The sequence below is a fragment of the Rhinopithecus bieti genome, unplaced genomic scaffold, assembly GCF_001698545.2.
Source record: "Rhinopithecus bieti isolate Rb0 unplaced genomic scaffold, ASM169854v2 scaffold_2314, whole genome shotgun sequence".
Taxonomy (NCBI): Eukaryota; Metazoa; Chordata; class Mammalia; order Primates; family Cercopithecidae; genus Rhinopithecus; species Rhinopithecus bieti.
The window spans coordinates 2,607,124-2,630,590 of NW_016803781.1; the positions used below are offsets into that span (position 1 = coordinate 2,607,124).

The 23,467-nt window shown below is 43.2% G+C and overlaps 1 protein-coding gene and 1 long non-coding RNA gene across 2 annotated transcripts in view; both read right to left on the reverse strand.

Annotated features, from left to right (window-relative positions):
- GRK3 (G protein-coupled receptor kinase 3) overlaps window positions 1-21,401 on the reverse strand; it is a 164,743-nt gene extending 143,342 nt beyond the window's left edge. Inside the window, 1 exon segment of the mRNA XM_017853173.1 lies at window positions 21,204-21,401. Within this exon segment, the coding sequence (XP_017708662.1) occupies window positions 21,204-21,316 (113 nt within the window). The 5' untranslated portion in view covers window positions 21,317-21,401.
- On the reverse strand, window positions 14,837-17,594 carry LOC108515971 (uncharacterized). Its single transcript, XR_001881686.1, has 3 exons — window positions 16,190-17,594; window positions 15,692-15,839; window positions 14,837-15,269 (listed from the first exon to the last, which is right to left on the reverse strand). It is a non-coding gene; the product is annotated as an uncharacterized LOC108515971 (long non-coding RNA).
- Window positions 21,402-23,467: the final 2,066 nt, after the last annotated feature.

Here is a 23,467-nt window from a genome sequence, read left to right on the forward strand (position 1 = left end):
GACATAATTATATATGTGAGGTCAGTTGAACTCTGTTCAGCTTTAGAGTTGATAATTGGTAATCAATAATAGTTTTAATTAATGGATAGTATGGTAACCATTATACTCTTCTACCTATAACAGAAGCCTTCCCACCTCAAAAATTAGCAGGGCAGATGGCCAACCAGATTCACATCACATTTCTCAACCTCCACTGCAGATACATAGTCACATGTCCTAGCACCCGCCAATGGAATGTGCAGTTACACAGTCACGTGTCCTAGCACCTGCCAATGGAATGTAGTTACATAGTCACCTGTACTAGCACCTGCCAATGGAATGTGAGTGAAATATGCTACTTCCACTTCACCTTCTTAAAAGGAACTTGTGTACTCCACTTCCTCCTGGGTGGGAAACACCCATAACACAAGGCTTGGCCGAGTGGTGAAAGCCCTATAGCGAGGCAGGCAGAGCTGTTCTACAAGCCCAGGATGAGAGATGGCTGTGGGCTGCAAAACTCAGTCACTTCTGAATACCCTCCCTAGTCACTTCTGAATAACTCCAGGCCAGTGGTTCTCAACTTTACCTAGACTTTAGGATGACGTAGGAAGAATTCTAAAAATCTTGGTGTCTGGCCCTCTCCAGGGAGAGTCTAATGTAATTGGTCTGTGGTGTGGCCTGGGCTTGGGGGCCATCTCATTTTGGGATCTGTTGGTTACAACAGCTTAAGCCATGTTTTCATTAACAAGACGGCCTTTCCATTCAAGTGACCAGGCACAGAGTTTCTCGGTATCTAAGTTTCTCAAATCATCTTGACTAAAAAAGGAAACACAAGGCCAGTGGATGCCTGAACCCACAGATAACACTGAATCCTATATCCACCATTTGCCTATACATACACATCTATGATAAAGTTAAATTTATCAGTTAGGCACAGTAAGGGATCAACAATAACTGCTAATAAAACAGAACAATTCTAACAATATACTGTTCACAGTTTCTTGGATAGAAAATTCATTCTTACTTCTTAGAAACCTCCGCATATGATTTATTCTGTTCTCTTATGTTGAGAACGTTCACCTTTTCACGGAGGCAGCACTTTGCAGCTTCCCTTTGGCATATCTGAACTGCTAGCATCGCTATTCACGTGCTTCGGGGCCACCATTCAATAAAATAAGGGTTACAAAGGATCTGATGCCTAAGCCAGGTACTAAGGGACTCGCAGGGCAGTAGCATCTACACTGAGGATTCCTTGAACAAAGGAACCACGGACAGAACGGACAGAACGGTGCAAGATTTCATCTTTCTAGTCAAAATGGCATGCAAGTTAAAATTTATCAATTATCTATTTCTGGAATTTTCCATGTAATATTTTCAGGCCTCAGCTGACTCCGGACAACTGAAACTGCCAAATGCAAAACCGCAGATAATGGCGGAACTACCACATGGCTATAAGCAGAGCTTTCAAAGCCACTTTTCAAAACAAATCAAAATCTTCCAGAAAAAGTACTCCCAAAGATTTTAGGCATTTACTCCCACCTCCCTACTTCTGCCCCCGTTGACTCTAGTTTCATATTTGTATATTGCCTTACTCATTAATAAATCATTCGCTTTTCTCTAGTATTTATGTCACATAAGCTGCCGTAGCATTGTTTAGAGAAAACTATTTTTCATAGTTTATAAAATCTATAATGCCAAATCTGTCCAAATTTGGAGTTGAAATATGATATTATAACCTATACAATATTTTTGGACATTCAAATGAATTCAAGAATTTATCTCGCATCATTCGAAGAATCAAATCTTTGCCACAGCTGTCTCTAAAGAGTCAAATACAGGCCGGGCGCGGTGGCTCAAGCCTGTAATCCCAGGACTTTGGGAGGCCAAGACGGGCGGATCACGAGGTCAGGAGATCGAGACTATCCTGGCTAACATGGCGAAACTCCGTCTCTACTAAAAAATTCAAAAAACTAGCCGGGCGAGGTGACGGGTGCCTGTAGTCCCAGCTACTCGGGAGGCTGAGGCAGGAGAATGGCATGAACCCGGGAGGCGGAGCTTGCAGTGAGCCGAGATGGCGCCACTGCACTCCAGCCTGGGCGACAGAGCAAGACTCCGTCTCAAAAAAAAAAAAAGGGGTCAAATACTTGGTATATTAGCTATGTCTAATATAGGCTATTAAATACATAGACTCACTGGGAGGAAAAGGAAAAGAACTCATCTGTTCATTCACCCATTCACTCATTCAGAAGATGGGTGCTGCATCCTTACCCTGAGCCAGGCACTGAGTCTGACCCTCAGAATACACAGTGAACCCCACTCATCCCCGGCCTTCAAGGAGCCCATGTCCAGAGGCGATGACAGCAGAGGACACAGGCAGTCCCAACACAGTGTGAAGAGTCGGCCTCCACAGGGGCAACTGCAGGGTGCCACAGAACCCAGTTCACTACAGCTCAACGACAGAATCTAAGGGATCGTGGGTAAGGCTGAAGTGACAGAAACCAAGGGGACCTCTCGGGAAGGATCGTGTAAGTCCTGTTAGCCTGCCCTAAATAATCTAATGGAACAGACAATGGATGACAGTAACTAAGAAAAAAAAAAGAAGAAGAAGAAGTACACAGAAAAATGCCAGGCCACAAATAGCCTCCACTTTTGGACTGACTGATTTTTACAGTCATGTGAGAAGAATTCCTAAATTACCACCCATGAAATTAACGTCCATCTTTCTGTGGCATTTTTAAAGCAAACTCTTCCTTCCCAATGACTGACAGATGAAATTACCACTAGCAAACAGGCGACTCACTTGATACAAATTGCCTTACTTCCTGGACACCCAAACACAATCCAGGCCTCCTACCCACTCTCTTCCCTAGGACAAGAGCCAGTCAGGAATTTTAGTAAGCACACGCTATCTAAGCAGACAGACTTACAAACTAAAACATGCTCCACAGAAGGTCATGCAGTATAAGTTTTCCGGTTGTCTTTTAATTTGGATTCTGAGATCTCTGTCACATGCCAACTTTTCATTCATGTCCTCGTATTCATTCATCTCCTCCTTTGTGGTTTCCAGGTTTGGGGTTTGCTTAAGAAAGCCCAGAGTATCTGTACTAAATAGTAATAAGAATATATTCCCTTTTTGTATTTTTAGCTTCTTTATTATCTCATTAAATACCCTGGAATTTATTTTTTGTGTATAACATGGAGGAATTACGGTTTTATTTGATAGACAGCTACCACTCAGCACTCTTCCTCCTAGACTCAAAATGCCACCTGTATTTTACATAAACCAAACTGAGATGTGTACACATCTATGCATGAATATTTATACTTTTTTAATTGCTAGAGGAATGTTTTACATTAGAGCAGATCTCCATTGTTTTACTTTTCCAAAATTGTATTGGTTATTTTTGCCCATTTTTTTTCTTCAGATGAGTGAGCACTGGCTTGTGAGTTTCTTTAAAATTCTCATTTGGAATGACTCTCATTTGAATTTTGGTCTTGGATTTACAGATTAATTTGTGGAGACCTGACAACTTCGCGATGTCGAGTTTTCCTGTGTAGAAATATGTTACAGCTCTCAATTTACTCTGATTGTTTTGTTAATTTTTCTCTTAATAAACTTTTGTTTTTCTTCACACTGGTCTTGTTGGTAATTATTTAGCGAGACCTCGTTTACAGCAACACAGTCTTTTTTTTTTTTTTTTTTTGAGACAGGGTATTGCTCTGTCGCCCAGACTGGAATGCAGTGACACAATCTCGGCTCACTGCAACCTCTGCCACCTGGGTTCAAGTGATTCTCCTGCCTCAGCCTCCTGAGTAGCTAGGATTACAGGTGCCCACCACCACGCCTGACTAATTTTTGTATTTTTAGTAGAGACGGGGATTCACCATGTTGGCCAGGCTGGTCTCGAACTCCTGACCTCAGGGGATCCACCCGCCTCGGCCTCCCAAAGTGCTGGGATTACAGGCATGATGAGCCACTGCACCGGCCATGAAACACTTATTTTAAAATGATTATTTTAAAATGTTTTCACAAATTAACATTCAAGTAATTTAAAAATAGAAAGCTGTAACATAATTTTAATAAGAGACTTACATTGCAAGGTTTCCTTAGGCATGGATAGTATGCTTAGAGGGTAGATTATCTTAAAGAGCATGGGTTATTTTTTTTTTTCTGCTAAATTTAGATCAGAGCTGTGATTTAACAGACACCCATGATCTGAATGAAGTCAGTGAAGTCTTTTGTACTCAGGAAGTAAATAGATAATCGTTTTCTGAAGGATGATCTCTTACTGTGCTTTCTCCTTTCAATAGCCTTCTTGCATTTTTTTCATCATCCTTCTATGGCAAGCCTTCAGGTCAAGAAGTTGTAAATCTGTCCACTCTGGTTGGATCAGTCAGGACTCTTAGTTTGCAAATGAGCCTCTTAAAACTCTACCCGTATCTTTGTAATCAGTGTCACAGAGCCTCTTTTTGAGTCATCTAATGCAGTTTCCAAAAAACACAACATCCTCCTGTCAATCTAAGTTGTTTGAGATGCGGTACATTTTGCATCTGTGTATAATGCTATCATAGAAACTATACAGTACATCTTAAGTCACCAGTGCTATTACACATGACATTGGGAAAACTGAGGCTTCCATCGGCCCTGCAGGGACACAGTTGTGATTTTCACACCTAGCCATCTTCTCTACTGTTTTGAAAAATTATTGCAAAAGTTTTCAAACATGCAAAAGGATATAATATAGTGAACACCTAGACCCATCACTCAGCACCTCACTGGAAGTTACCAAGATTGTAATCTGCTACTTTTCCCTACCCCACCCTCCATTTTTTTTCTTTTTCTTTTCTCTTTTTTTGAGACAGAGTTGCACTCTTGCTCAAATTAGAGTGTAGTAGTGCAATCTAAGCTCACTTCAGCCTCACTTTCCTGGGCTCAAGTGATCCTCCCACCTCAGCCTCCCAAGTAGCTAGGATGACAGGTGTGTGCCACCATGCCCAACTAATTTTTGTAGAGATGAGGTTTTGGTGTGTTGCCCAAGCTGGTCTTGAACTCCTGGTTCAACTGATCCACCTGCCTCGGCCACCCAAAGTGCTGGAATTACAGGCATGAGCCATTCCACCCAACTTATCCCACCTCCATTTTTTAAAGCATTTTAAAACAAATCTCAGCCAGTCACAACGGCTCGTCTGAGGATCACCTGAGGTCAGGAGTTCAAGGCTATCCTGGCCAACATGGTGAAACCTCGCCTTTACTAAATACAAAAAATTAGCTGGGCATGGTGGCAGTTGCCTATAATCCCAGCTAGTTGGGAGGCTGAGGCAGGAGAATTGCTTGAACCCGGGAGGTGGAGGTTGCAGTGAGCCAAGATTGCACCATTGCACTCCAGCCTGGGCGACAAGAGCAAAACTCCATCTCAATCAATCAATCAATAACAAATCTAAGACCACATGTCGTTTTAGCCTATTTCAGCTTGCATTTCTAAAATTACAGAAATTTTCTCACATAAACACAGTCTATTATTACTTCCCAACTCCCCCTTGGAAATAATTCCTGAAGATCCAATGCTCAGTCTCTAACCACATTTCCATGACTCAGGTGTCTTTTGTATAGCTGGTGGGTTTCAATCGGATCTAACCAAGATCCACACATTCATCTGATAGCGCCATCTCTTAAATCTCTTCTCATCAAGGGCACCTGACTGTCCCCACCCCTCACCTTTATCTGCAGTGACACCCCTGAGGAAGCCGAGGAAGCCATCACGGGGGATGCCCTTTCTGTCTGTTGCTTCCTTATAAGGTCTTTCATTGTTCCTCTCTCTCCATGTTTCCTATAAACTGAAAGTTACCTCAAAAGACTCGATCATATTCAAGTCCACCATTTGGGGGCAGGAGTACTTTTGAGATGGTTTTGGTACTTTATATCGCCTCACAATATGGGGTTCACAGTTATTTCATCCTAGTGATGCAAAAATTACATAGAAAATTCAGTTGGTGATAGTCTGATCTCTCCATCTGAAATTCCCCACCAGTCTTTCATTTAGTGACATCATACACTGATGATCCTTGCCTAATCAATATTTTCATTAAGAATTGCAATATGGGCCAGGCGCAGTGGCTCACGCCTATAATCCCAGCACTTCGGGAGGCTGAGGCAGGCGGATCACGAGACGGTCAGGAGATCGAGACCACCCTGGCGAACATGGTGAAACCCCGTCTCTACTAAAAATGCAAAAAAATTAGCTGGGCATGGTGGTGGGTGCCTGTAGTCCCAGCTACTCGGGAGGCTGAAGCAGGAGAATGGCGTGAACCCGGGAGGCGGAGCTTGCAGTGAGCCAAGACTGTGCCACTGCACTCCAGCCTGGAGGCTGAGACTCCGTCTCAAAAAAAAATAAAAAATAAAAAAAGAAGTCCCCTCATTGACTGGTTGGGCACAGTGGCTCAAGCCTACAATCCCAACTCTTTGAGAGGCTGAGGTGAGCAGATCATTGAGCCCAGGAATTCTCGACCAGCCTTGGCAACATGGCAAAACCCCATCTCTACCAAAAAAATACAAAAAAAAAAAAAATTTAACCAGGCTGGGTAGCGTGTGCCCATAGTCCCAGCTACTTGGGAGGCTGAGGTAGGAGGATCAGTTGAGCCCAGGAGGTTGAGCCTGAAGTGAACTGTGGTCACACCACTACTGTACTCCAGCCTGGGTAACAGAGCAAGAGCCTGTCACAAAAAAAAAAAAAAAAAAAAAAAAATTCCTGTCCCACCACCCCAACCATCAACTAGGTTCTGAATACCCTAAGAAGCAGTTTTCACAGCAAAGGCAGGATGAACGCTTAATTCTTTATCTTTTCAATTGCCACTATTGAGAGACAGGTAGGTGCCATGGTTCTACTGCTGGTGGTGATCAATGAGGTGTTCTCTTCTGTCTTGTTTGGGGATCGCTTGTGGCTAGCATGAGTATCTTGGTTTGTTATTGCAGTCATAATAAATTACCATAAACTTGGGGCTGAAATCAAGCAGAAATTGACTCTTACAGATCTGCAGGTCAGAGGTCTGAAATGGGCCTCCCTGGGCTAAGGTCAGAGTGTCAGTGGGGCTGCGGTCTTACATGGAGGCCGTAAGAGACAGGCCATTTCTTTGCCTTTTCCAGATTCTACAGGCTGCCCACATTCCTCAGTCCATGGCCCCTTCCTCCTTCCTCAAAAGGCCAGCAGTGGCTGGTTGACTCACTCTCATGTTGCATGGCTCTGACACCAACTCTCCGCCCCACTAGGGGTAACACGAGGGCCCACCTAGATAATCCAGGATAATCTCTCTATCTTAAACTCAGCAACTTAGCTGCTGTGATGCCACCTACACCCCTAATGCCCCCTTGTCATAGAATAGAACATGTTTATAGGTTCTGGGGATTAAGACGTGGATATTTCAGGGGGGCATCATTCTGCCCACCACAGTGGGTTTGTATCAGTCATATTCTTTTAATGTTCAGCGTGTCTCACTTTTAGCCAGTGGGAACCCCTTCTTCTGGCCTCAGTGTTTGTTAGGGACGGTGCCCACCACATTTCTTGGATGGCTCCTTTGCTTTCTGATACAACAGATAACAGGTTCCAGGCTCATCTCACCCACACCTGGAGTCAGGCGCAGGTGCATGGGTTGCCTGCGTGATGGAAATGCAATCGTTTCTTGGATTTTTTTTAAAGACTGGGGATGATAGGTACACATATTTTTAAAAAATCATGAATTTCAAATAACCTTCCAATTCAAACTTGATCTTACAGACTTTTCATTTAACTCTTATCTTGTCCTCACGTATCTCTTCATTTACACTTAAATTCTTGGTTCTAACCAACAATAACATTATTTTTTGTTTTACCTGAATATATATGAAATAATTTCAAACTAAAAATAATATTAGTCTTAACAGTAAAGCTTCTGAATAAAAATAAAATTTCTTTGCAGCTCTATCCTTAAATGTAGAGGAGAATGTGCCCCTATCTTACTTCTTTCTAGCTATCTGTCTTAGAGAAAGGCTCACACACAGACCCAAAGGCACCTGTATAAGAACATTCACTGCAATTGCACTTGGGCTTCTGAGCACAGGGTTAAGTAGATCTGAGTTCTGACATCTCATGCAGCAATTCCAAACACTGACGAGGTCTATACACTGCTGACAAGGAAAAGCTCCACACGCACCACCACGTGAAGAAGGCAAAAGCCATAAATGGATTTACTAATGTGTTCCTGACAAATACAACTCTGTCCCAAGCTGAGCTCAACAACCTTTCTGGGTAGGGGTTAGATATGCAAACTGCTCCATTAATTTTCTATCACAATTTAGAATGAACTGCTAATGAGTGCCCAGTTTAACATTAAAAATCCTTTACGGGCCAGACACAGTGGTTCATGCCTGTAATCCCAACACTTTGGGAGGCTGAGGCAGTTGAATCACTTGAGGCCAGGAGTTCGAGACCAGTCTGGGCAACGTGGCAAGCCCCTGTCTCTACAAAAAATACAAAAATATTAGCCAGACGTGGTGGTGCACATCTGTAGTCCCAACTACTCAGGAGGCTAAGGCAGGATAATTGGTTGAACGTGGGAGGCGGAGGTTGAAGTGAGCTGAGATCACACCACTGCACTCCAGCCTGGGCAACAGAATGAGACTGTCTCAAAAAAAAAAAAAAATCCTTTATGTATCTAGAGTAACTGACAAATGTGTTCGAGTCAGGGATACTCATTTACCCACTGGCAGGAATGGAGATGAATTTTAATTAAGAATGCACCTAAAATCACAAAAAGATGTTTGGGGTAAGAAAATATTAAGAACTCATGACATGGAGGTTTTCTCAAGTTATAACACTGCCATCATTATTAATAACAATCTTATTACTGAACATGGAATCTATGGCATCTTTTCTTCTAGAGAATTATTAATGTATTTATTATTAAGTTAACATGGTCAGTGAAATTATGCTACTGGAGCACTTCCTCAGACCCCTGCAGTTGATAATCTCTACTGAATGAAGACAATGCATTTTCAAACCGTGTTACTAATGTCTGAAATTGACAGTGCTCCTCTACTCAAATCCATGAGCCCCCACTCCTCATAAAATAAGATTCACCGGGAAAAAGACAGTCGGAAGGCTTTTCTGAAAATATGTTGAATTTGGAATCAGAAAACCTGGGTTTGAAGCTCAACTGTGCCATTTGTTATCAACGAGACCTTGAGCAATTAGCTTCTCCCTGAACCTGAATTTCCTTCTTCTAAAATAAGATGACGACTATTACGGAGCCATTTCCAAGAATTTCTAAATAAAGAAAAAAGCTTGTTCTCTGAGAATAAAAACTTTAAATCAATACATAACACAAAGGGCCGAGAAATGCCAAAGGTTTCTGGTCTGGGCAGCTTTGGCAGTGGTTTCATGAACTATATTCTCAAATCCAGCGGAGGTGTGCCCACCAGCTACAACAGGAAACGTGAAAATACGGAAAGATGACTTGTCCCGAGGCCACCCATAGTCAGGGATTTCAAGTACTGGACATCCAGCATAAGCCGCCCCTATGGAGGGTGACTCGGTCCCAAGTAACCATCTGACTCATCCACGTGGTCATTTTGCTTCCCACAAGGGCGACCCACGAGAGAGAGCTCCAGCCACACAGACGCTGGGCACGGAGGCTCCTACAGGAGCCAGTGTTCAATGCAATGTAGCAAACTGGACATTCAGCTATAGTGTAGCTTTTCAGGTAAATCTACTGTGTAAGTGAGTTAGCGCACTTTTGGGAGGGGGAGGCTCTCACTTAGTAGGATTCTCAAAAGGGTCTTTAATCTTAAAATAAGAACCAGAGGCCTATAGGAAGAGAATAATTTAGTCAGGCAGACTTGGCTGATTATGTGAGTTTCACAATAAGAGACAGATGCTTAGTACAGTGATATAATAAAATCTAGTTTCTGAGTCTGGAAGGCTGAAAGCTACTCCCTGCACCACGGTCAAGATACTAGTATCTAAGGAGAAAACCAATTGTCCTCAAATACATAAAATGTACCTCTCAATATCTCCACATGGATGAAGCTGGAGTAATTTTTTTTTTCCTTTTTAAAATTTCTGCCTACTACCTGGGAGGCCGAGGTGGGCGGATCATGAGGTCAGGAGATCGAGACCATCCTGGCTAACACAGTGAAACCCCGTCTCTACTAAAAATACAAAAAAAAATTAGCCGGGCATGGTGACGGGCACCTGTAGTCCCAGCTACTTGGGAGGCTGAGGCAAGAGAATGGCGTGAACCTGGGAGGCAGAGCTTGCAGTGAGCCGAGATCGTGCCACTGCACTCCAGCCTGGGCGACAGAGCGAGACTCCATCTCCCAAAAACAAACAAACAAAAAAATTCTACCTACTACCAAGCACAATTGTAAAAAGTAAAAAAAAAGTTAATATATATAAAACTATAAAACACTATCTACAAATATTAGTGGGGTTTTCTTAAACTCTAAATAAATGACCATCTACTGTAATAAACACAAAATAAATGACCATCTACTGTCACTGGGTTTAATCAGCTAACCTATATAACTACAGATCTACATGAGAAGTCCAGCAAGTTGGCCTCTCACTAAGATCATTTCAATACTGACCCAAGTCAAACCCTAGTTCTAGAGCATAAGTTTCCTGAAAGTAAGGGAAAGAGGGTTATAAAAGGCTAGCACCACTGAGCACTTCAAACGTGCCCTGCTTTTTCTATCTGCTCCACCATCACCTATGCCACTCCAGCTAGTCATAACCATAGGCCATAATGCTTCACTGACAACGATCATCTCACACGAAGGAGTTTCCACCCAAATAAACTTTTCTTACAGAGGAGCCTGAATTTTTACAATAATTTGAAACATCCATCCAGCAACAAGCAGGTCACCCTGCTTAAATTAGGACAGAAATGTGGAGAGTCAAGCTAGTTTTCCATGTGGAATTTAATAAGCCAGTCAACTAAATGATGAAACCCTAATAAATCCCTTTCCAAAAACACTCTCGGTTTTATTTTATTGGAGGGGGGATGACGAGGAACAACAAAGTCACCAACATACGTGTCCTCTCATTCATTGCTTAGAAACTGCTATTGTGCAATTTTTTCCTTCTATACTATTGGGATGTTTTGCATAAAAAGCAAGCTTTTCTCCATTGCCACTGGAAACAAAACAGAAAGAAGCAGGTCCAAAATGGAACAAAAAAGACAGGACAGAAATTTTGCACGCTATTCTAGATTTCCTGGTGATGACGATATTTATTGCATGATTCTTTTCCCAGTTACGGGGTCATAATATAAAAAAAGACAAAGAAAATTCACTTGAAAAAGGTAGGACCAGGTTAAAGATGTATATTAAAGTCCCTTGATCTTACTTAGCCATGAGGATTCGTTCCATTTTAAATAGAAGATAGACCCCACCACCACCACCAAATACCTCATATTTTTTAAAAAGATGTTTCCAAAATACCATCATGGTTTTACAACATTCACAAAGGAAAATGAGAGTCTGCAATATTTAACAGCTGTGTAAATGCCATTCCACGCAACTTTTAGTTTTTGGTTTTCTTTGTTTTTTTTGTGTGTTTTGAGATGAGACCTCACTCTGTCAGGCTGGAGTGCAGTGACATGATTTCAGCTCACTGCAATCTGTGCCTGCTGGGCTCAAGCGATCCTCCCATCTCAGCTTCCTGAGTAGCTGGAGCTGGGACTATAGGCCCGCACAACTACATCCTACTAATTTCCTGTATCTTTGGCAGAGACAGGGTTTCGCCATGTTGCCCAGGCTGGCCTTGAACTCCTGAGCTCAAACGATCCTCCTGCCTTGTCCTCCCAAAGTGTTGGGATTCCAGCCGTGAGCCACCACACCTGGCTTCATTTTTAATTTAAACTTTTATCAAAGGCAATAAAGATACGAAAAATTTCAAAGAAATACACCTGAAAATATAACCAGACATATTAGTATCTAAACAAGATAATAAAGATCAATTGACTGACTTAATAATACAATGCACGAATACTAACAGCACATTATTCAAGAAAGTTTTATTGCTGACATTGAAGAAGTTTGCCGTCTTCCCTAGCCAACGAGATTTTATGGGGTTTTTTGTTGCTGTTGTTTTGGTTGGTTTTTTTGTTTGTTTGTTTGTTTGTTTGTGACGGAGTTTTGCTCTTGCCACCCGGGCTAGAGTGCGATAGCACGATCTTGGCTCACTGCAACCTCCACCTCCTGGGTTCAAGCAATTCTTCTGCCTCAGCCTCCCGAGTAGCTAGGATTATGGGTGCCTGCCACCATGCCCAGCTAATTTTTGTATTTTTAGTAGAGACGGAGTTTCACCAAGTTGGCCAGGCTGAACTCAGACCTCAGGTGATCCAACTGCCTTGGCCTCCCAAAGTGCTGGGATTACAGTGATTTTATGTTTTTGACTATATGAAACATACCCCCTAATATCCTATGACTTTTTTCTGTATATTTAAAGCTCACTTTCTTCCTGAAATATTTTAGTCCATAATTATCTAAGAACACCAGTGCCTAGTACCTACTTAGTAGTCAGCAATGGCAGCTGTTGTCATAATACACATGTAACCCACACCTGGCTTCCAAACTCTGACTAATGAAAATATTCATCCCCTAAGCAAACTGGTATGAATTTTAAATCATTCAAGGAACCAAATCCTAAAATGGAACTTCAGAGGGACTCAAACACACACTTGAAATAGAATTTATTACTACCTTTGTCATTACTAAATTAATTATGATAATTTTACAGATCTCTTTTTGGTCTTCATAAATTTTGATATTCTTACTCGGCTCAGTAATGTTCAGACTAATGAGCATAGATTACACACAGCAGTGTGCATTATGAGGAACAACTAAAGGAACTGGGGACAGCTTCCTATAAAAGGCATCTTGAGCTAGAGGAGCTGCCTTCAAATACTTGATGATCTGTCACATTTGAGAGGAACTAAACTTGTTTCTCACAACCACAAAGGGATAATAAGAGATCAGTGCACAGAAGGTATTACAAGAGAGCTTTCTGATACAACAGTTTCCAAAGATGCTCATCAAAGATGCCTGTGGCTAGATATTAGAGAGGGAAGTCACCCATCAAAAAGCATAACTAGATTGGACATCCCCCAAGATCTTTTCAAACATGAGATACTACAATCCTATTTTATTAACATGCAATCTGTTAATGTCTAAGAAAGACTGGAATGAATCACTTTATGCACAATACAATGAAGCCAGCTGCTTTTAGATCATGATTTTGGTTCATTTTCTGAAACAAAGACCTCTAAAGAATGAGTCAACCCTGCTAATTGCCTGGTTATACCTATTTAATTAGCACGCTTGCAACTCTTACACACTGATACCACCATCCCGGAGCCTACGGGATGGATAGATGGATAGATGAAAGAAAGAAAGGAAAAAAGAAAGGGAGGAAAGCAAGCAAGCAAACAAGCATGAGTGCAATGAGATACCATCTCACACCAGTTAGAATGGCAATCATTAAAAAGTCAGGAAACAACAGGTGCTGGAAAGGATGTGGAGAAGTAGGAACACTTTTACACTGTTGGTGGGACTGTAAACTAGTTCAACCATTGTGGAAGACAGTGTGGTGATTCCTCAAGGATCTAGAACTAGAAATACCATTTGACCCAGCGATCCCATTACTGGGTATATATCCAAAGAATTATAAATCATGCTACTATAAAGACACATGTACATGTATGTTTATTGCGGCACTATTTACAATAGTAAAGACTTGGAACCAACCCAAATGTCCATCAATGATAGACTGGATTAAGAAAATGTGGCACATATATGCCATGGAATACTATGCAGCCATAAAAAAGGATGAGTTCATGTCCTCTGTAGGGACATGGATGAAGCTGGAAACCATCAAGCTGAGCAAACTATCACAAGGACAGAAAACCAAACACCACATGTTCTCACTCATAGGTGAGAATTGAACAATGAGAACACTTGGACACAGGGTGGGGAACATCACACACTGGGGCCTGTTGTGGGGTGGGGGGAGAGGGGATGGATAACATTAGGAGATATACCTAATGTAAATGACGAGTTAATGGATGCAGCACACCAAATGGCACATGTATACATATGTAACAAACCTGCACGTTGTGCACATGTACCCTAGAACTTAAAGTATAATTTAAAAAAAAAACTGTGCGTGAGGTATCATACGTAGAAGGTTCTAGACACACAGTACCACAATAAGCAGCTAGAGGAGGAAAACTAAGAAATCTGGGCAATTAACCTACTTATGAGTCTAAGGCTCCACAATTGCTCTTCTCTGTTCCAGCCAATCATCCAGCTTTTTAGAAGTCCTGCCTCCCAAACCCACTCCTTCCTCTCTCAGAGCACATGGCATCAGGGTCTCCTTGCAAGACGGCCTTAATATTCGCTATTACGTTGTACTTTTTTAAAGGTGTACTTGTATCTTACACTATACATAATCTCAACAATAACCCTACAGTATAAACTTTTTAATCATTTCTTTTTTTTTTTTTTTTTTTTTTTTTTTTTTTTTTTTTTTTTTTTTTTTTTTTTTTTGAGAAGGAGTCTCACTCTGTCCCCAGGCTGGAGTGCAGTGGCCAGATCTCAGCTCACTGCAAACTCCGCCTCCCGGGTTTACGCCATTCTCCTGCCTCAGCCTCCCGAGTAGCTGGGACTACAGGCGCCCGCCACCTCGCCCGGCTAGTTTTTTGTATTTTTTTAGTAGAGACGGGGTTTCACCATGTTAGCCAGGATGGTCTCGATCTCCTGACCTCGTGATCCGCCCGCCTCGGCCTCCCAAAGTGCTGGGATTACAGGCTTGAGCCACCGCGCCCGGCCAATCATTTCTTTTAATATTCCTTCCCATCTTTTTTCTTGAGTTATCCATGTCTGAAATTCAATATGGGTAATTTTTAATGTTTCCTATTATTTACAAATGTATTGCACAGACAGAAAATGCTCACAAGGCAGATTTTTATTGGGACATTTTACAATCGGAAAGAAATAGATATTGTATTTTACAGATGGAGAAACTAAATACAGCAAATTTAAGTGACTTGCAGAGGTCCTACAGCAAGTTGCCAGTGGAATCAGATCCTTACGTCTGGCTCCTGATCTAGAACCTTCTCTCACACGACAGTTTGGCAGGTAGTAGGGATGGCACAGGAAAACGAGGGGCCCAGCAATGACAGTGGCCTTCTGGTGCACTAAGGATGGAGGTCTGGGCTGGCTATTTTCATATCAGCATTTTTTCCTGCTCCTGAGACTGTAGGAGAAGGAAATGGTGGCAAACGACAGTACAGGTCCAAGGCTGGATCAAGCTGACTTTTACCAACGACCAATCACAAAATAGTTTACAAAATATTTTGCAAAAATATTTTCACTGCATTTGCAATGGGCTCTTTATATCGTGTCCTACATAGAAAGTATTCAAATATGCGTATGCTCCAGTGGAAGCAGAGAGGACCCAAAAGATGGCTTCCAAAATTAGAAGAAACATTTACAGGATATGAAGAGCCACATTATTACTTATTCTGCATTTTAGACCCATAGAGCAATCAAAAAGGGCCCAGGGGTTGTAACTTCTAATCAATGATAGAAATAGGAATGGAAGAATAAAAAAGTAAGAAATAGGAGAAGTAGAGGGGGGCCAGGATATCCAGTCCCATTCGCATGCAAATTACTTACCATACAAATGATTCTGCAATAATAGAGTAAAAGTTGCCAAATTAATCATTTCCATTTCCCCACTGCCAATGTCCAGAGAATAAGAAGAGACAATGATAGCCATGCAGACAGCCTACATTGTCACCTACAGTGGTCTGCAGATATGTGACTGTATTAACAAAGGAAGATTATTTGAATGAGAAAGTGATTTTATTGCAAATAAAGCCAAAATACTGTTTTTTCCCTTTTACTCTTTTCCCAGAAATGAAAATTCAGAGGAGGGGACAGCTCAGGCTACTCCTTTTTTAAATAAAAGGAGAGGGGCAGCTCAGGTGGCCCCTTTTCTAAACAAAAGACAGTAGAAATCCTGTTTTGAGGCTGGGGGGTGAGATGGTGTATTACACAATTTCTCACGAACACCAGCAAGATTGCATGGTTTGTGTTAAACAGAATAGGCATTTAACCCTCAAGCTCATGGGAAATAAGGAACAAGCTGCTTATTCACTTAATCATAATTACCGTTTCCGCAGGTCCGAGAGGAATAGGTGTTCTCTATCAGTCTCTGAGGACTAGCAGCCGATCGGGAGAGTACGAAAAAGGATTTTTTTCCCCTAAATAAAAAGTCTCGCAGTTTCATCCATTCCTTGCAAAATAAGACGCGAGGGAGTTTGGTATTCATTTTTGGTGAGGCAGCCCAGCAAGACCCTGCCTGGGCTGGGAAGGATCCCGAGCTGGGCAAAACCTGGGCGTCATTCCTGCCTCCGCCACTGTCAGGTGTCACCTGGGCTGAGCTCCTTACCTTCCCTGAGTGTCTGCTCCTTCTGTTAAATGGAGCTAATGCAACTCACCTGGTGGAACTATTATGGGGACAAATGAACTAATTATGTCAACTGCCTGACAGAAGATGAGCTCTCAATTAAAGGTAGTTATTACATTATTACATCATAGAGGTTAAACTTCTCTTTCGCTTGCCAGGGCTCCAGGGACCCTAGGGAGGCCAGGCGTCCTGCTAGCTATTTAATACTATTTTGCATTTCACTACTCTGCTGGCCAGCCACTGACGGAAAAAGACCTGCGCTTCCCTTCCTCTAGCCTTGACACCTTCGTCTGACGGTTTCCATCCTTGTCCAAACAGATGTTTGGCAAAGTCCAACTCAGTGTACTGGGAAAACACTTTTAAGAGGCTGTCTCTAAGAACACATCGCGTGTAAAAGCTGGAACTGCTTGTACCTCAGAGAGATCTATGAGGCTCTCGATTCGAAGCATTTCACGATGCTCGGCTTTGGCAGATTCTAGGTCCAAAACAGATTTCACCGGAACATTCATTTCTAAGAATTGACAACTACACGCACTCCTTGCATCTTCAAGTCACTGGCACAAGTTAACTTGGACCAAGAATGAAGTAATAACTGAAAGGTCAGAACCAATTATGTTTTGAATTTGTACCTTAATGAAAAAGAAGCAAGAACACTACTGCTGTCTTACTCAGAGAACTGCTCCTATCAATAATAAGAAATACTTTCTTTCTAAAGGCTATTTGTGCTTCAAACATGGACTTTTCAGTTAAAAATTAGGCTATGAGTACAGGAGAATGCAGACACAGAAAACTCTACAGCCTAAACAGAGAGGAATATTTCACATTGTCCACCAACCACTTACTGATTGGAGTTAGAAAATTACTGAATAAATTCCATGTCCACTAAAGAAGAAAACTGGGCCACTTGCAGTGGCTACACAAACAGAAAGATGCAAACCACCATATCACTATGTAGACTATGTTTAGATAGTTCTTCAAAGGTAATCACTAACAAATTATTGTAAAACACTTACCAAACATCATGTGTTCTATGCATTATCCTATATTCTATATTCATTCTTTGTTGTTATTCTATATTCTATGCATATAGAATAATAAAAGTCATCTATACGCTATTTGTTTGTGGTTAAATAAAATCTTCAAGCAACTACACTTTAAAGCAAACATCCTTATTGGCTCGACTCTGTGCATTTCACACTAGTCTATAAGCTCCATGAAGGAAGGGGCTGTGGCTAGGTTTGTCATAGTATCCCGTGCCTGGCTCATAGAAATGGCTCTACAACTATGTACTGAATTAATGTCATAAACGGTATCATAAATGTCCTTTAAGGACTGTCAGTCCTCCTAGAAAATTATAAAGAATCTTTAAAATGTTGTTTCAGACCTTCCTATCATATTGTATGAATACTTTGAAAGGACCAGCTTTGCGATAGGTGATCCAACATTCGCAATGTCCAGTAAACAGAAATGAGACTCCAGGGGAAAGATGAAGTTCACGTTACTCAACCTCTTTCAACTATGTGTGATTTCAAGTCATCTGAATTTCATTCTGTTTTTAAAAAAAGAGTAACAGAGTAACACAGCCTACAGTAAAAGTCGTCTGAATCACTCCAGGGCTTCAGATGTTGACCTTTCGTGGGCCTTTGCTTATGAATTAGACCTTACTTAAGTAAAAGTATTTCTTTTCCAACCTGACATAAAACAACTGGCCTGCACATCTAAATGCTCCTGTTTTAACTGGGCCTGCACAGGGAGTCTGTGGGTCACAGTCTACTACTCCCAATAGGGCCCATTATCAGCTACATTAGCCCAAAAACATTTCAGTAAACTAAAGCAGCTATACCATTTGGACAAAGAGTCAGCTTTTCCAGGATTTGCACTCATTGGTTAATTGAATAATGTGTCAACATAACAAAATGTTTGCCTCTTGCCATCTCAGAGAAGCAAAATCTCCCCTGGGCAGAATGTTCCATTTTCTGAGACTCTCCTGTAATAGCAGGAAGCTGCAAACCCAGTGTTCCATTTAAATTAGCTAGATATTTCCTTCTGATGCTCTTCTGTTTAAAACTGGAAAAGGCAAAGTAACTAAAATAAGGAAGCACAAAGAATAGTGACTGCAAATAATTTGCTGGAAATAAAAAAATCACTAGTGATAGACCAAAGGCAAATTAAAATGTATGCTTCTCATTCAGATACTAAAAATACAAATCTGAACATCTCTTTCAAGAATACCAAAAACTGGTGGTCACATGGCTTGCTATATAATGAAGCTGAAATAGAAACTCTTATCAGAAAACATTTGACCTGTATCCCTTTTAACAAAAGTGTGAAGTCATACCAGCCATTTAAGTCATCAGGCTGGGGCATTTTAACACACAGTTAACTTTCTTACAGGATCTAGAAATTCCCCAACCCCCAACCTCCGAATCAAATAGGTAGGCTACTAACTGCCATCCCGTGGTAGACAGAATTTTGCAAGATGTTTTACCTGATCATCTCAATGTGACAGAATCCTAACACTGCACAAGGAGTGACTGTTACTATGTAAATAGCTACATTACAAAACTAAAGCCAAAGCCACTAAGATAAGTAGAAAACAAATTAGAATCTCAGGGGGAGGTTCCAATGGCCCAATTCGAGAGTCTCTTTTAAAAAGAGCAACGGAATAACAATTACTGAAGGGCTGTTTCCTAAAATTACTCTCTGGTTGGTATTTCTCAATTTTAAAATGTCATGAGAAATATGCTGGCTGTCACTTACTCTGCCTTAAAAGAAAGCATTACCAAAGGATACCACTGCAAGACAAAGACATTCATACAAGGAAGTGAACACCCTAAGCGCATAAGTAAGTTCTTAAGAGGGACACTAAAAAAGCAGAAGTCACATTAAGTTCCAAATACCAAGAAACAAAGAAAAGAAAACTGAACAGAAGTTCCTAATTTTAGTAATATTATATTCTACCCCCCAAAAAACATAACTGCCCATGAGTTGAGATTTATCAATTGTATATATAGAAACCCCATATATTTAGGACTCCCTGCCTTTGGGTGGTGGAGGGACACTAGGAAAGGCAAGAGAAAAGGAATTAAGCCTTTTCTACCACATTTATAGAAATGTAGTTTTTTCGGTGAAATGTAGGTTTGATATAGGAGTTCTTGTTCTCTAAATAAGTTTCCCACTTGCCGGAAATTTTAAGCAGCACTGATATTTTCAATTAGCTTCAGATCTGCTACACTCTGGAATAGGGGTGTGAAACTCACGACATCGCAGACAGGTTTGCACTTTTCCCTGATTTTCACTACTTGGCATTGCCTATCAAAGAACAGCACACCCCGCAAAACCAACAAGAGGCCTGGGCTAAGGAGGAAAAGGAGGCCAAAAATATCCAGCAAGCAAGTCTTCATTTGCACAATTTAGCTTTTCACAACAAATAACAAGGGGACTGGTATTCTCTGTATCATAGGGCTCACAGATGGACTTGTAAAAAAATCAGATGATGATCACTTGGCATTAGGTAACATTTAAGCAATCTTGGGCGCCTAACGCTTGAAGGACTGATGATTTCAAATGGACAGTAACTTTGGTTTAGATTCCAATATTTTACAGAATTGCATGGTTTCAAATGCACCATAAAGAAAATGCCTCTCTTGAGCATCAATTCCAAGAGCTATTTAGCATCAAGGAACCGCATTAGCTGTACAACTCATGATGGTGTTAATTAGGAAAAAGGAGCTAGAGGAAAAATAAAAAAATCCATCACTGAAGCCTTGATACACTATTTAAAACTCACTATTAACCTGACGAACTATTTTTTCTGGGGAAGTGCTGATGATACGAACCAGCAAAAAAATTTTACTAGTTCCTTAATAATAAATCATTTGAGAGAAAACTGCAACTTGGTATGGACCTCACCGAGCCCCTCGCCAATTCAATCGGGCCCTCCTTTGATAATTTAACAACAAATTTCTGTCTGGAATCACCCGTTCAAGTGCCTTTTTAAGTGACTCCTGTTTCAATTTTTTAATGAAGTGCCACCAGTAGATCTACAAGTTGAGGAAAGCAGCTCAGGTGACACACTTCGCACCAAAAAGAATATTGAGTGGGTCAAAATCCTGCCTGGGCACAAAATAGAAGAGAAGCCTAAGAAGGCGACTAGACTTAGTGACTACAAGAAGAGCAAGCACTGAAAACAGCAGTTTACCTCGGACAATAAGTAACAAGCCTGCAGTCCCCAGGTAAGCGGCCCAGAGGGAGCTTAGAGATGGAGTTGGAAAGGGGGACCGCAGAGCCCGGGAAGAAGAAGCGACCAGGATGGAGCGCAAAGCAGTGTCAGGAAAGGAACCAACGGGGACCACACCAATGCAACAGGAAGAACCACGGGGATGGGACAGAGCAGGACAGGGCTGGGCGGGAGGGGGCGAGAGGGATAGAGCTGGTCCAGCAAAGTCATAACCAGCCCCTCGCTGGGGCGCTCGCTGCGCGCAGGGCGCCGCGCCGGGCATTTTGGAGGGCTCTCTCCCGGAGTGTCCCCACCGGCCCTCCGATGCCCCATTTCAGAGACTGGAACAACGAGGCCGGCCCCGCATCCCCTGCTCCGCTGTGTCACCCGCCCCGGGGCAGCGGAGGCTCAGTGCCCGACCCTCCAGGAAGCAGGCAGTCGCTGGCGGCAGGAGGGGGCGGCGGCTTGGGGCCGGTGCCGGCCGGGGCAGCTGGTACCTGGGCTCCGGCAGGACGATTCTCTTGCTTGCGCGGGCGGCCGGGGTAGCCTTGCTCTTCTCCATGGCCATCAGGTAACTGACATCGGCCAGCACGGCCTCCAGGTCCGCCATGTTGGCGAGCTTTGGCGGCGGCGGCGGCGGTTACTCGAGACCTGGACGGGACGCGCGCCCCGCCCGCCGCCCGCCGCGCCCGACCCTGGGGGCGCCCCGGGCAGCCCTCCGCGGCCCCCGCCGCTCGCGCGCGGCGCGCGCCACAGCGCCCTGCGCGCGCCGGCAGGCTGTAGCCGCCGGGGTCGCCGCGGCCTCCCGCTCCGCCCTCGGCGGCGCGCCGCCGGCCCGCGCACGCGGCGCCGCCCCTGCTCCTTCCGCGAGGGTCTGCGGGGAGCGCGCGCTCGACGGTCGGCGCCCCTGGGTGCACAGTCCCAGCGGCCCGGCTCTGCCGGCGCCTCCTGACCAAGTCTCTACGGTCGCCCTCCCCTCGGGGTGGCCACGAGGGACTCCTCCTCCTCTTCCTCCTCCCTTCCCTCCCCCTCGGCCTCCGCCTCCTCCTTCTCCTCCTTGTTCGCTGCCCCGACCTCCAGCCCCCAGCTCCATGCGCTCTCTTGCCCGCCCCGCTCATCCAGAGAAGTCCTGGGCCCGATGCCCACTACCCAAGGGGCACCGGGGAGGCCTCTCCTCCCTGGACACAGTAGTTCTCAAACTGGACAGTGTCAATCAGCATCCTCCGGGAGGTCTGGGGTGGCCCTGGAAATACACGTGTCCCACCTGTCCCCGCAGGTGATGAAACTCCTGCTCTGGTCCGAGCTACCCCTGAACAGCGCTCAGCGGGCCGGGCCCCCAACCTGGCTCCTGACCCTGAAAATCCCCCCCAACCGCGCCGTGAGAATTCACGGAAGAGTCAAAGCTGGAAAAAGTTGTGTGTCTCTCAGGCTAAGCAGAACAAAGTGGGTGACGGCTCCCCATCTTGAACAGAAATGCCCTTAGGGAGCCCCCTGATGGAAGAGCTCTCGGCTTAAGAAGGTCACCACTCCCTTGCACTCAGGTGAGGGGTTTGAGTTTGGGTGTTGAAACGGTGTTGAGAAATAGAAGGAGAGCGATTATTCCTGCCGTTAGGGTTTTACAGTCAATACTAGGGACAATTAGGAAGCATCTACTGCGAGCACACTCGCACCACTACGGTCATTTAGGGAAGTGGAGAAGCGAGATAGCGCCCAAACACCCAAGCTGGGGGGGAATTTCCAGCTTCCCGATCTTCCGTCTCGGTGTCTTTCGTCATCACTCCACCCCCTGCCTGGGGTTTTCAGTTGCTTCTTATTTTTCTACAGTGTGCACACAAGTCCACACTCAGGATCCATATGACACTCAGGCTGGAGTGGTGTTAAGGGACACGCAGGCAGTCTTAGGAAGACCTAAGCTGGAAATGAATGTTTTAAAATCCCTTTCATTCACCTGAATTGGTCACGTATTTCCATGAGACTACACGTTGCTAGAATTTGAGTAAATGTTCTGTCCATAACTTACAGGGTTAACGGGACCCACCAGACACAGTTAAGGTCAAATTTCGGGTATTTCATGTAATGTCATTGCAGAAGCAGCCTGATTCCGTCATCAAGTAGCCTGATACCCTCTTTTGTTTTCTCTCCCAGCCCGCCACCCCCCACAATCTGATTCCCTGCTAAGCCTGCCATCACCACTGACCAGTTTTACCATATGCTTCTCAAGATCCAAGGCACAATAGGCATAAAGTTGTCCTGAAAAGCATAAGAGGAGTGTCAGAAGTAGGAATGGCCATGGAAGGAGCTTGGTCTGGCAGCAGAAAGCCGAAATGACAGGCAAGCATGAAATATATTAAGGAGACAAAGCTATGCATGAGCCACATATCAAACTTTAATCTTCTACCCACTTTTTTTTTTTTTTTTTTTTTTTTTTTGCTTAAAACAGGAAGACAGAATGTCTTATCAAGGGTCACCCCAGGAGGAGGAGTAAATTCCCCAAAAGCAGAACATATTTTATGATTTAATTAATACAGTTTCTCTCAATGTGTCTGTTTAGCATTTGAGCATCCACATGATCACACCTGACATCTGCCTGCATTTTCTTGGTCATCTTTGACTTCAGTTAAGAACCTTTTGGGTTTTGCTTTTTGCTCTTTTTTTCCCCCAGCAGTGCGGTGTAGTAAGTTTGGAACAAGACACACCTGAAATCAAATCCCTGCTCTGTGCTGGGTAATCTTCGAGGCAGTCTTTTACCTCTTTCTACTTT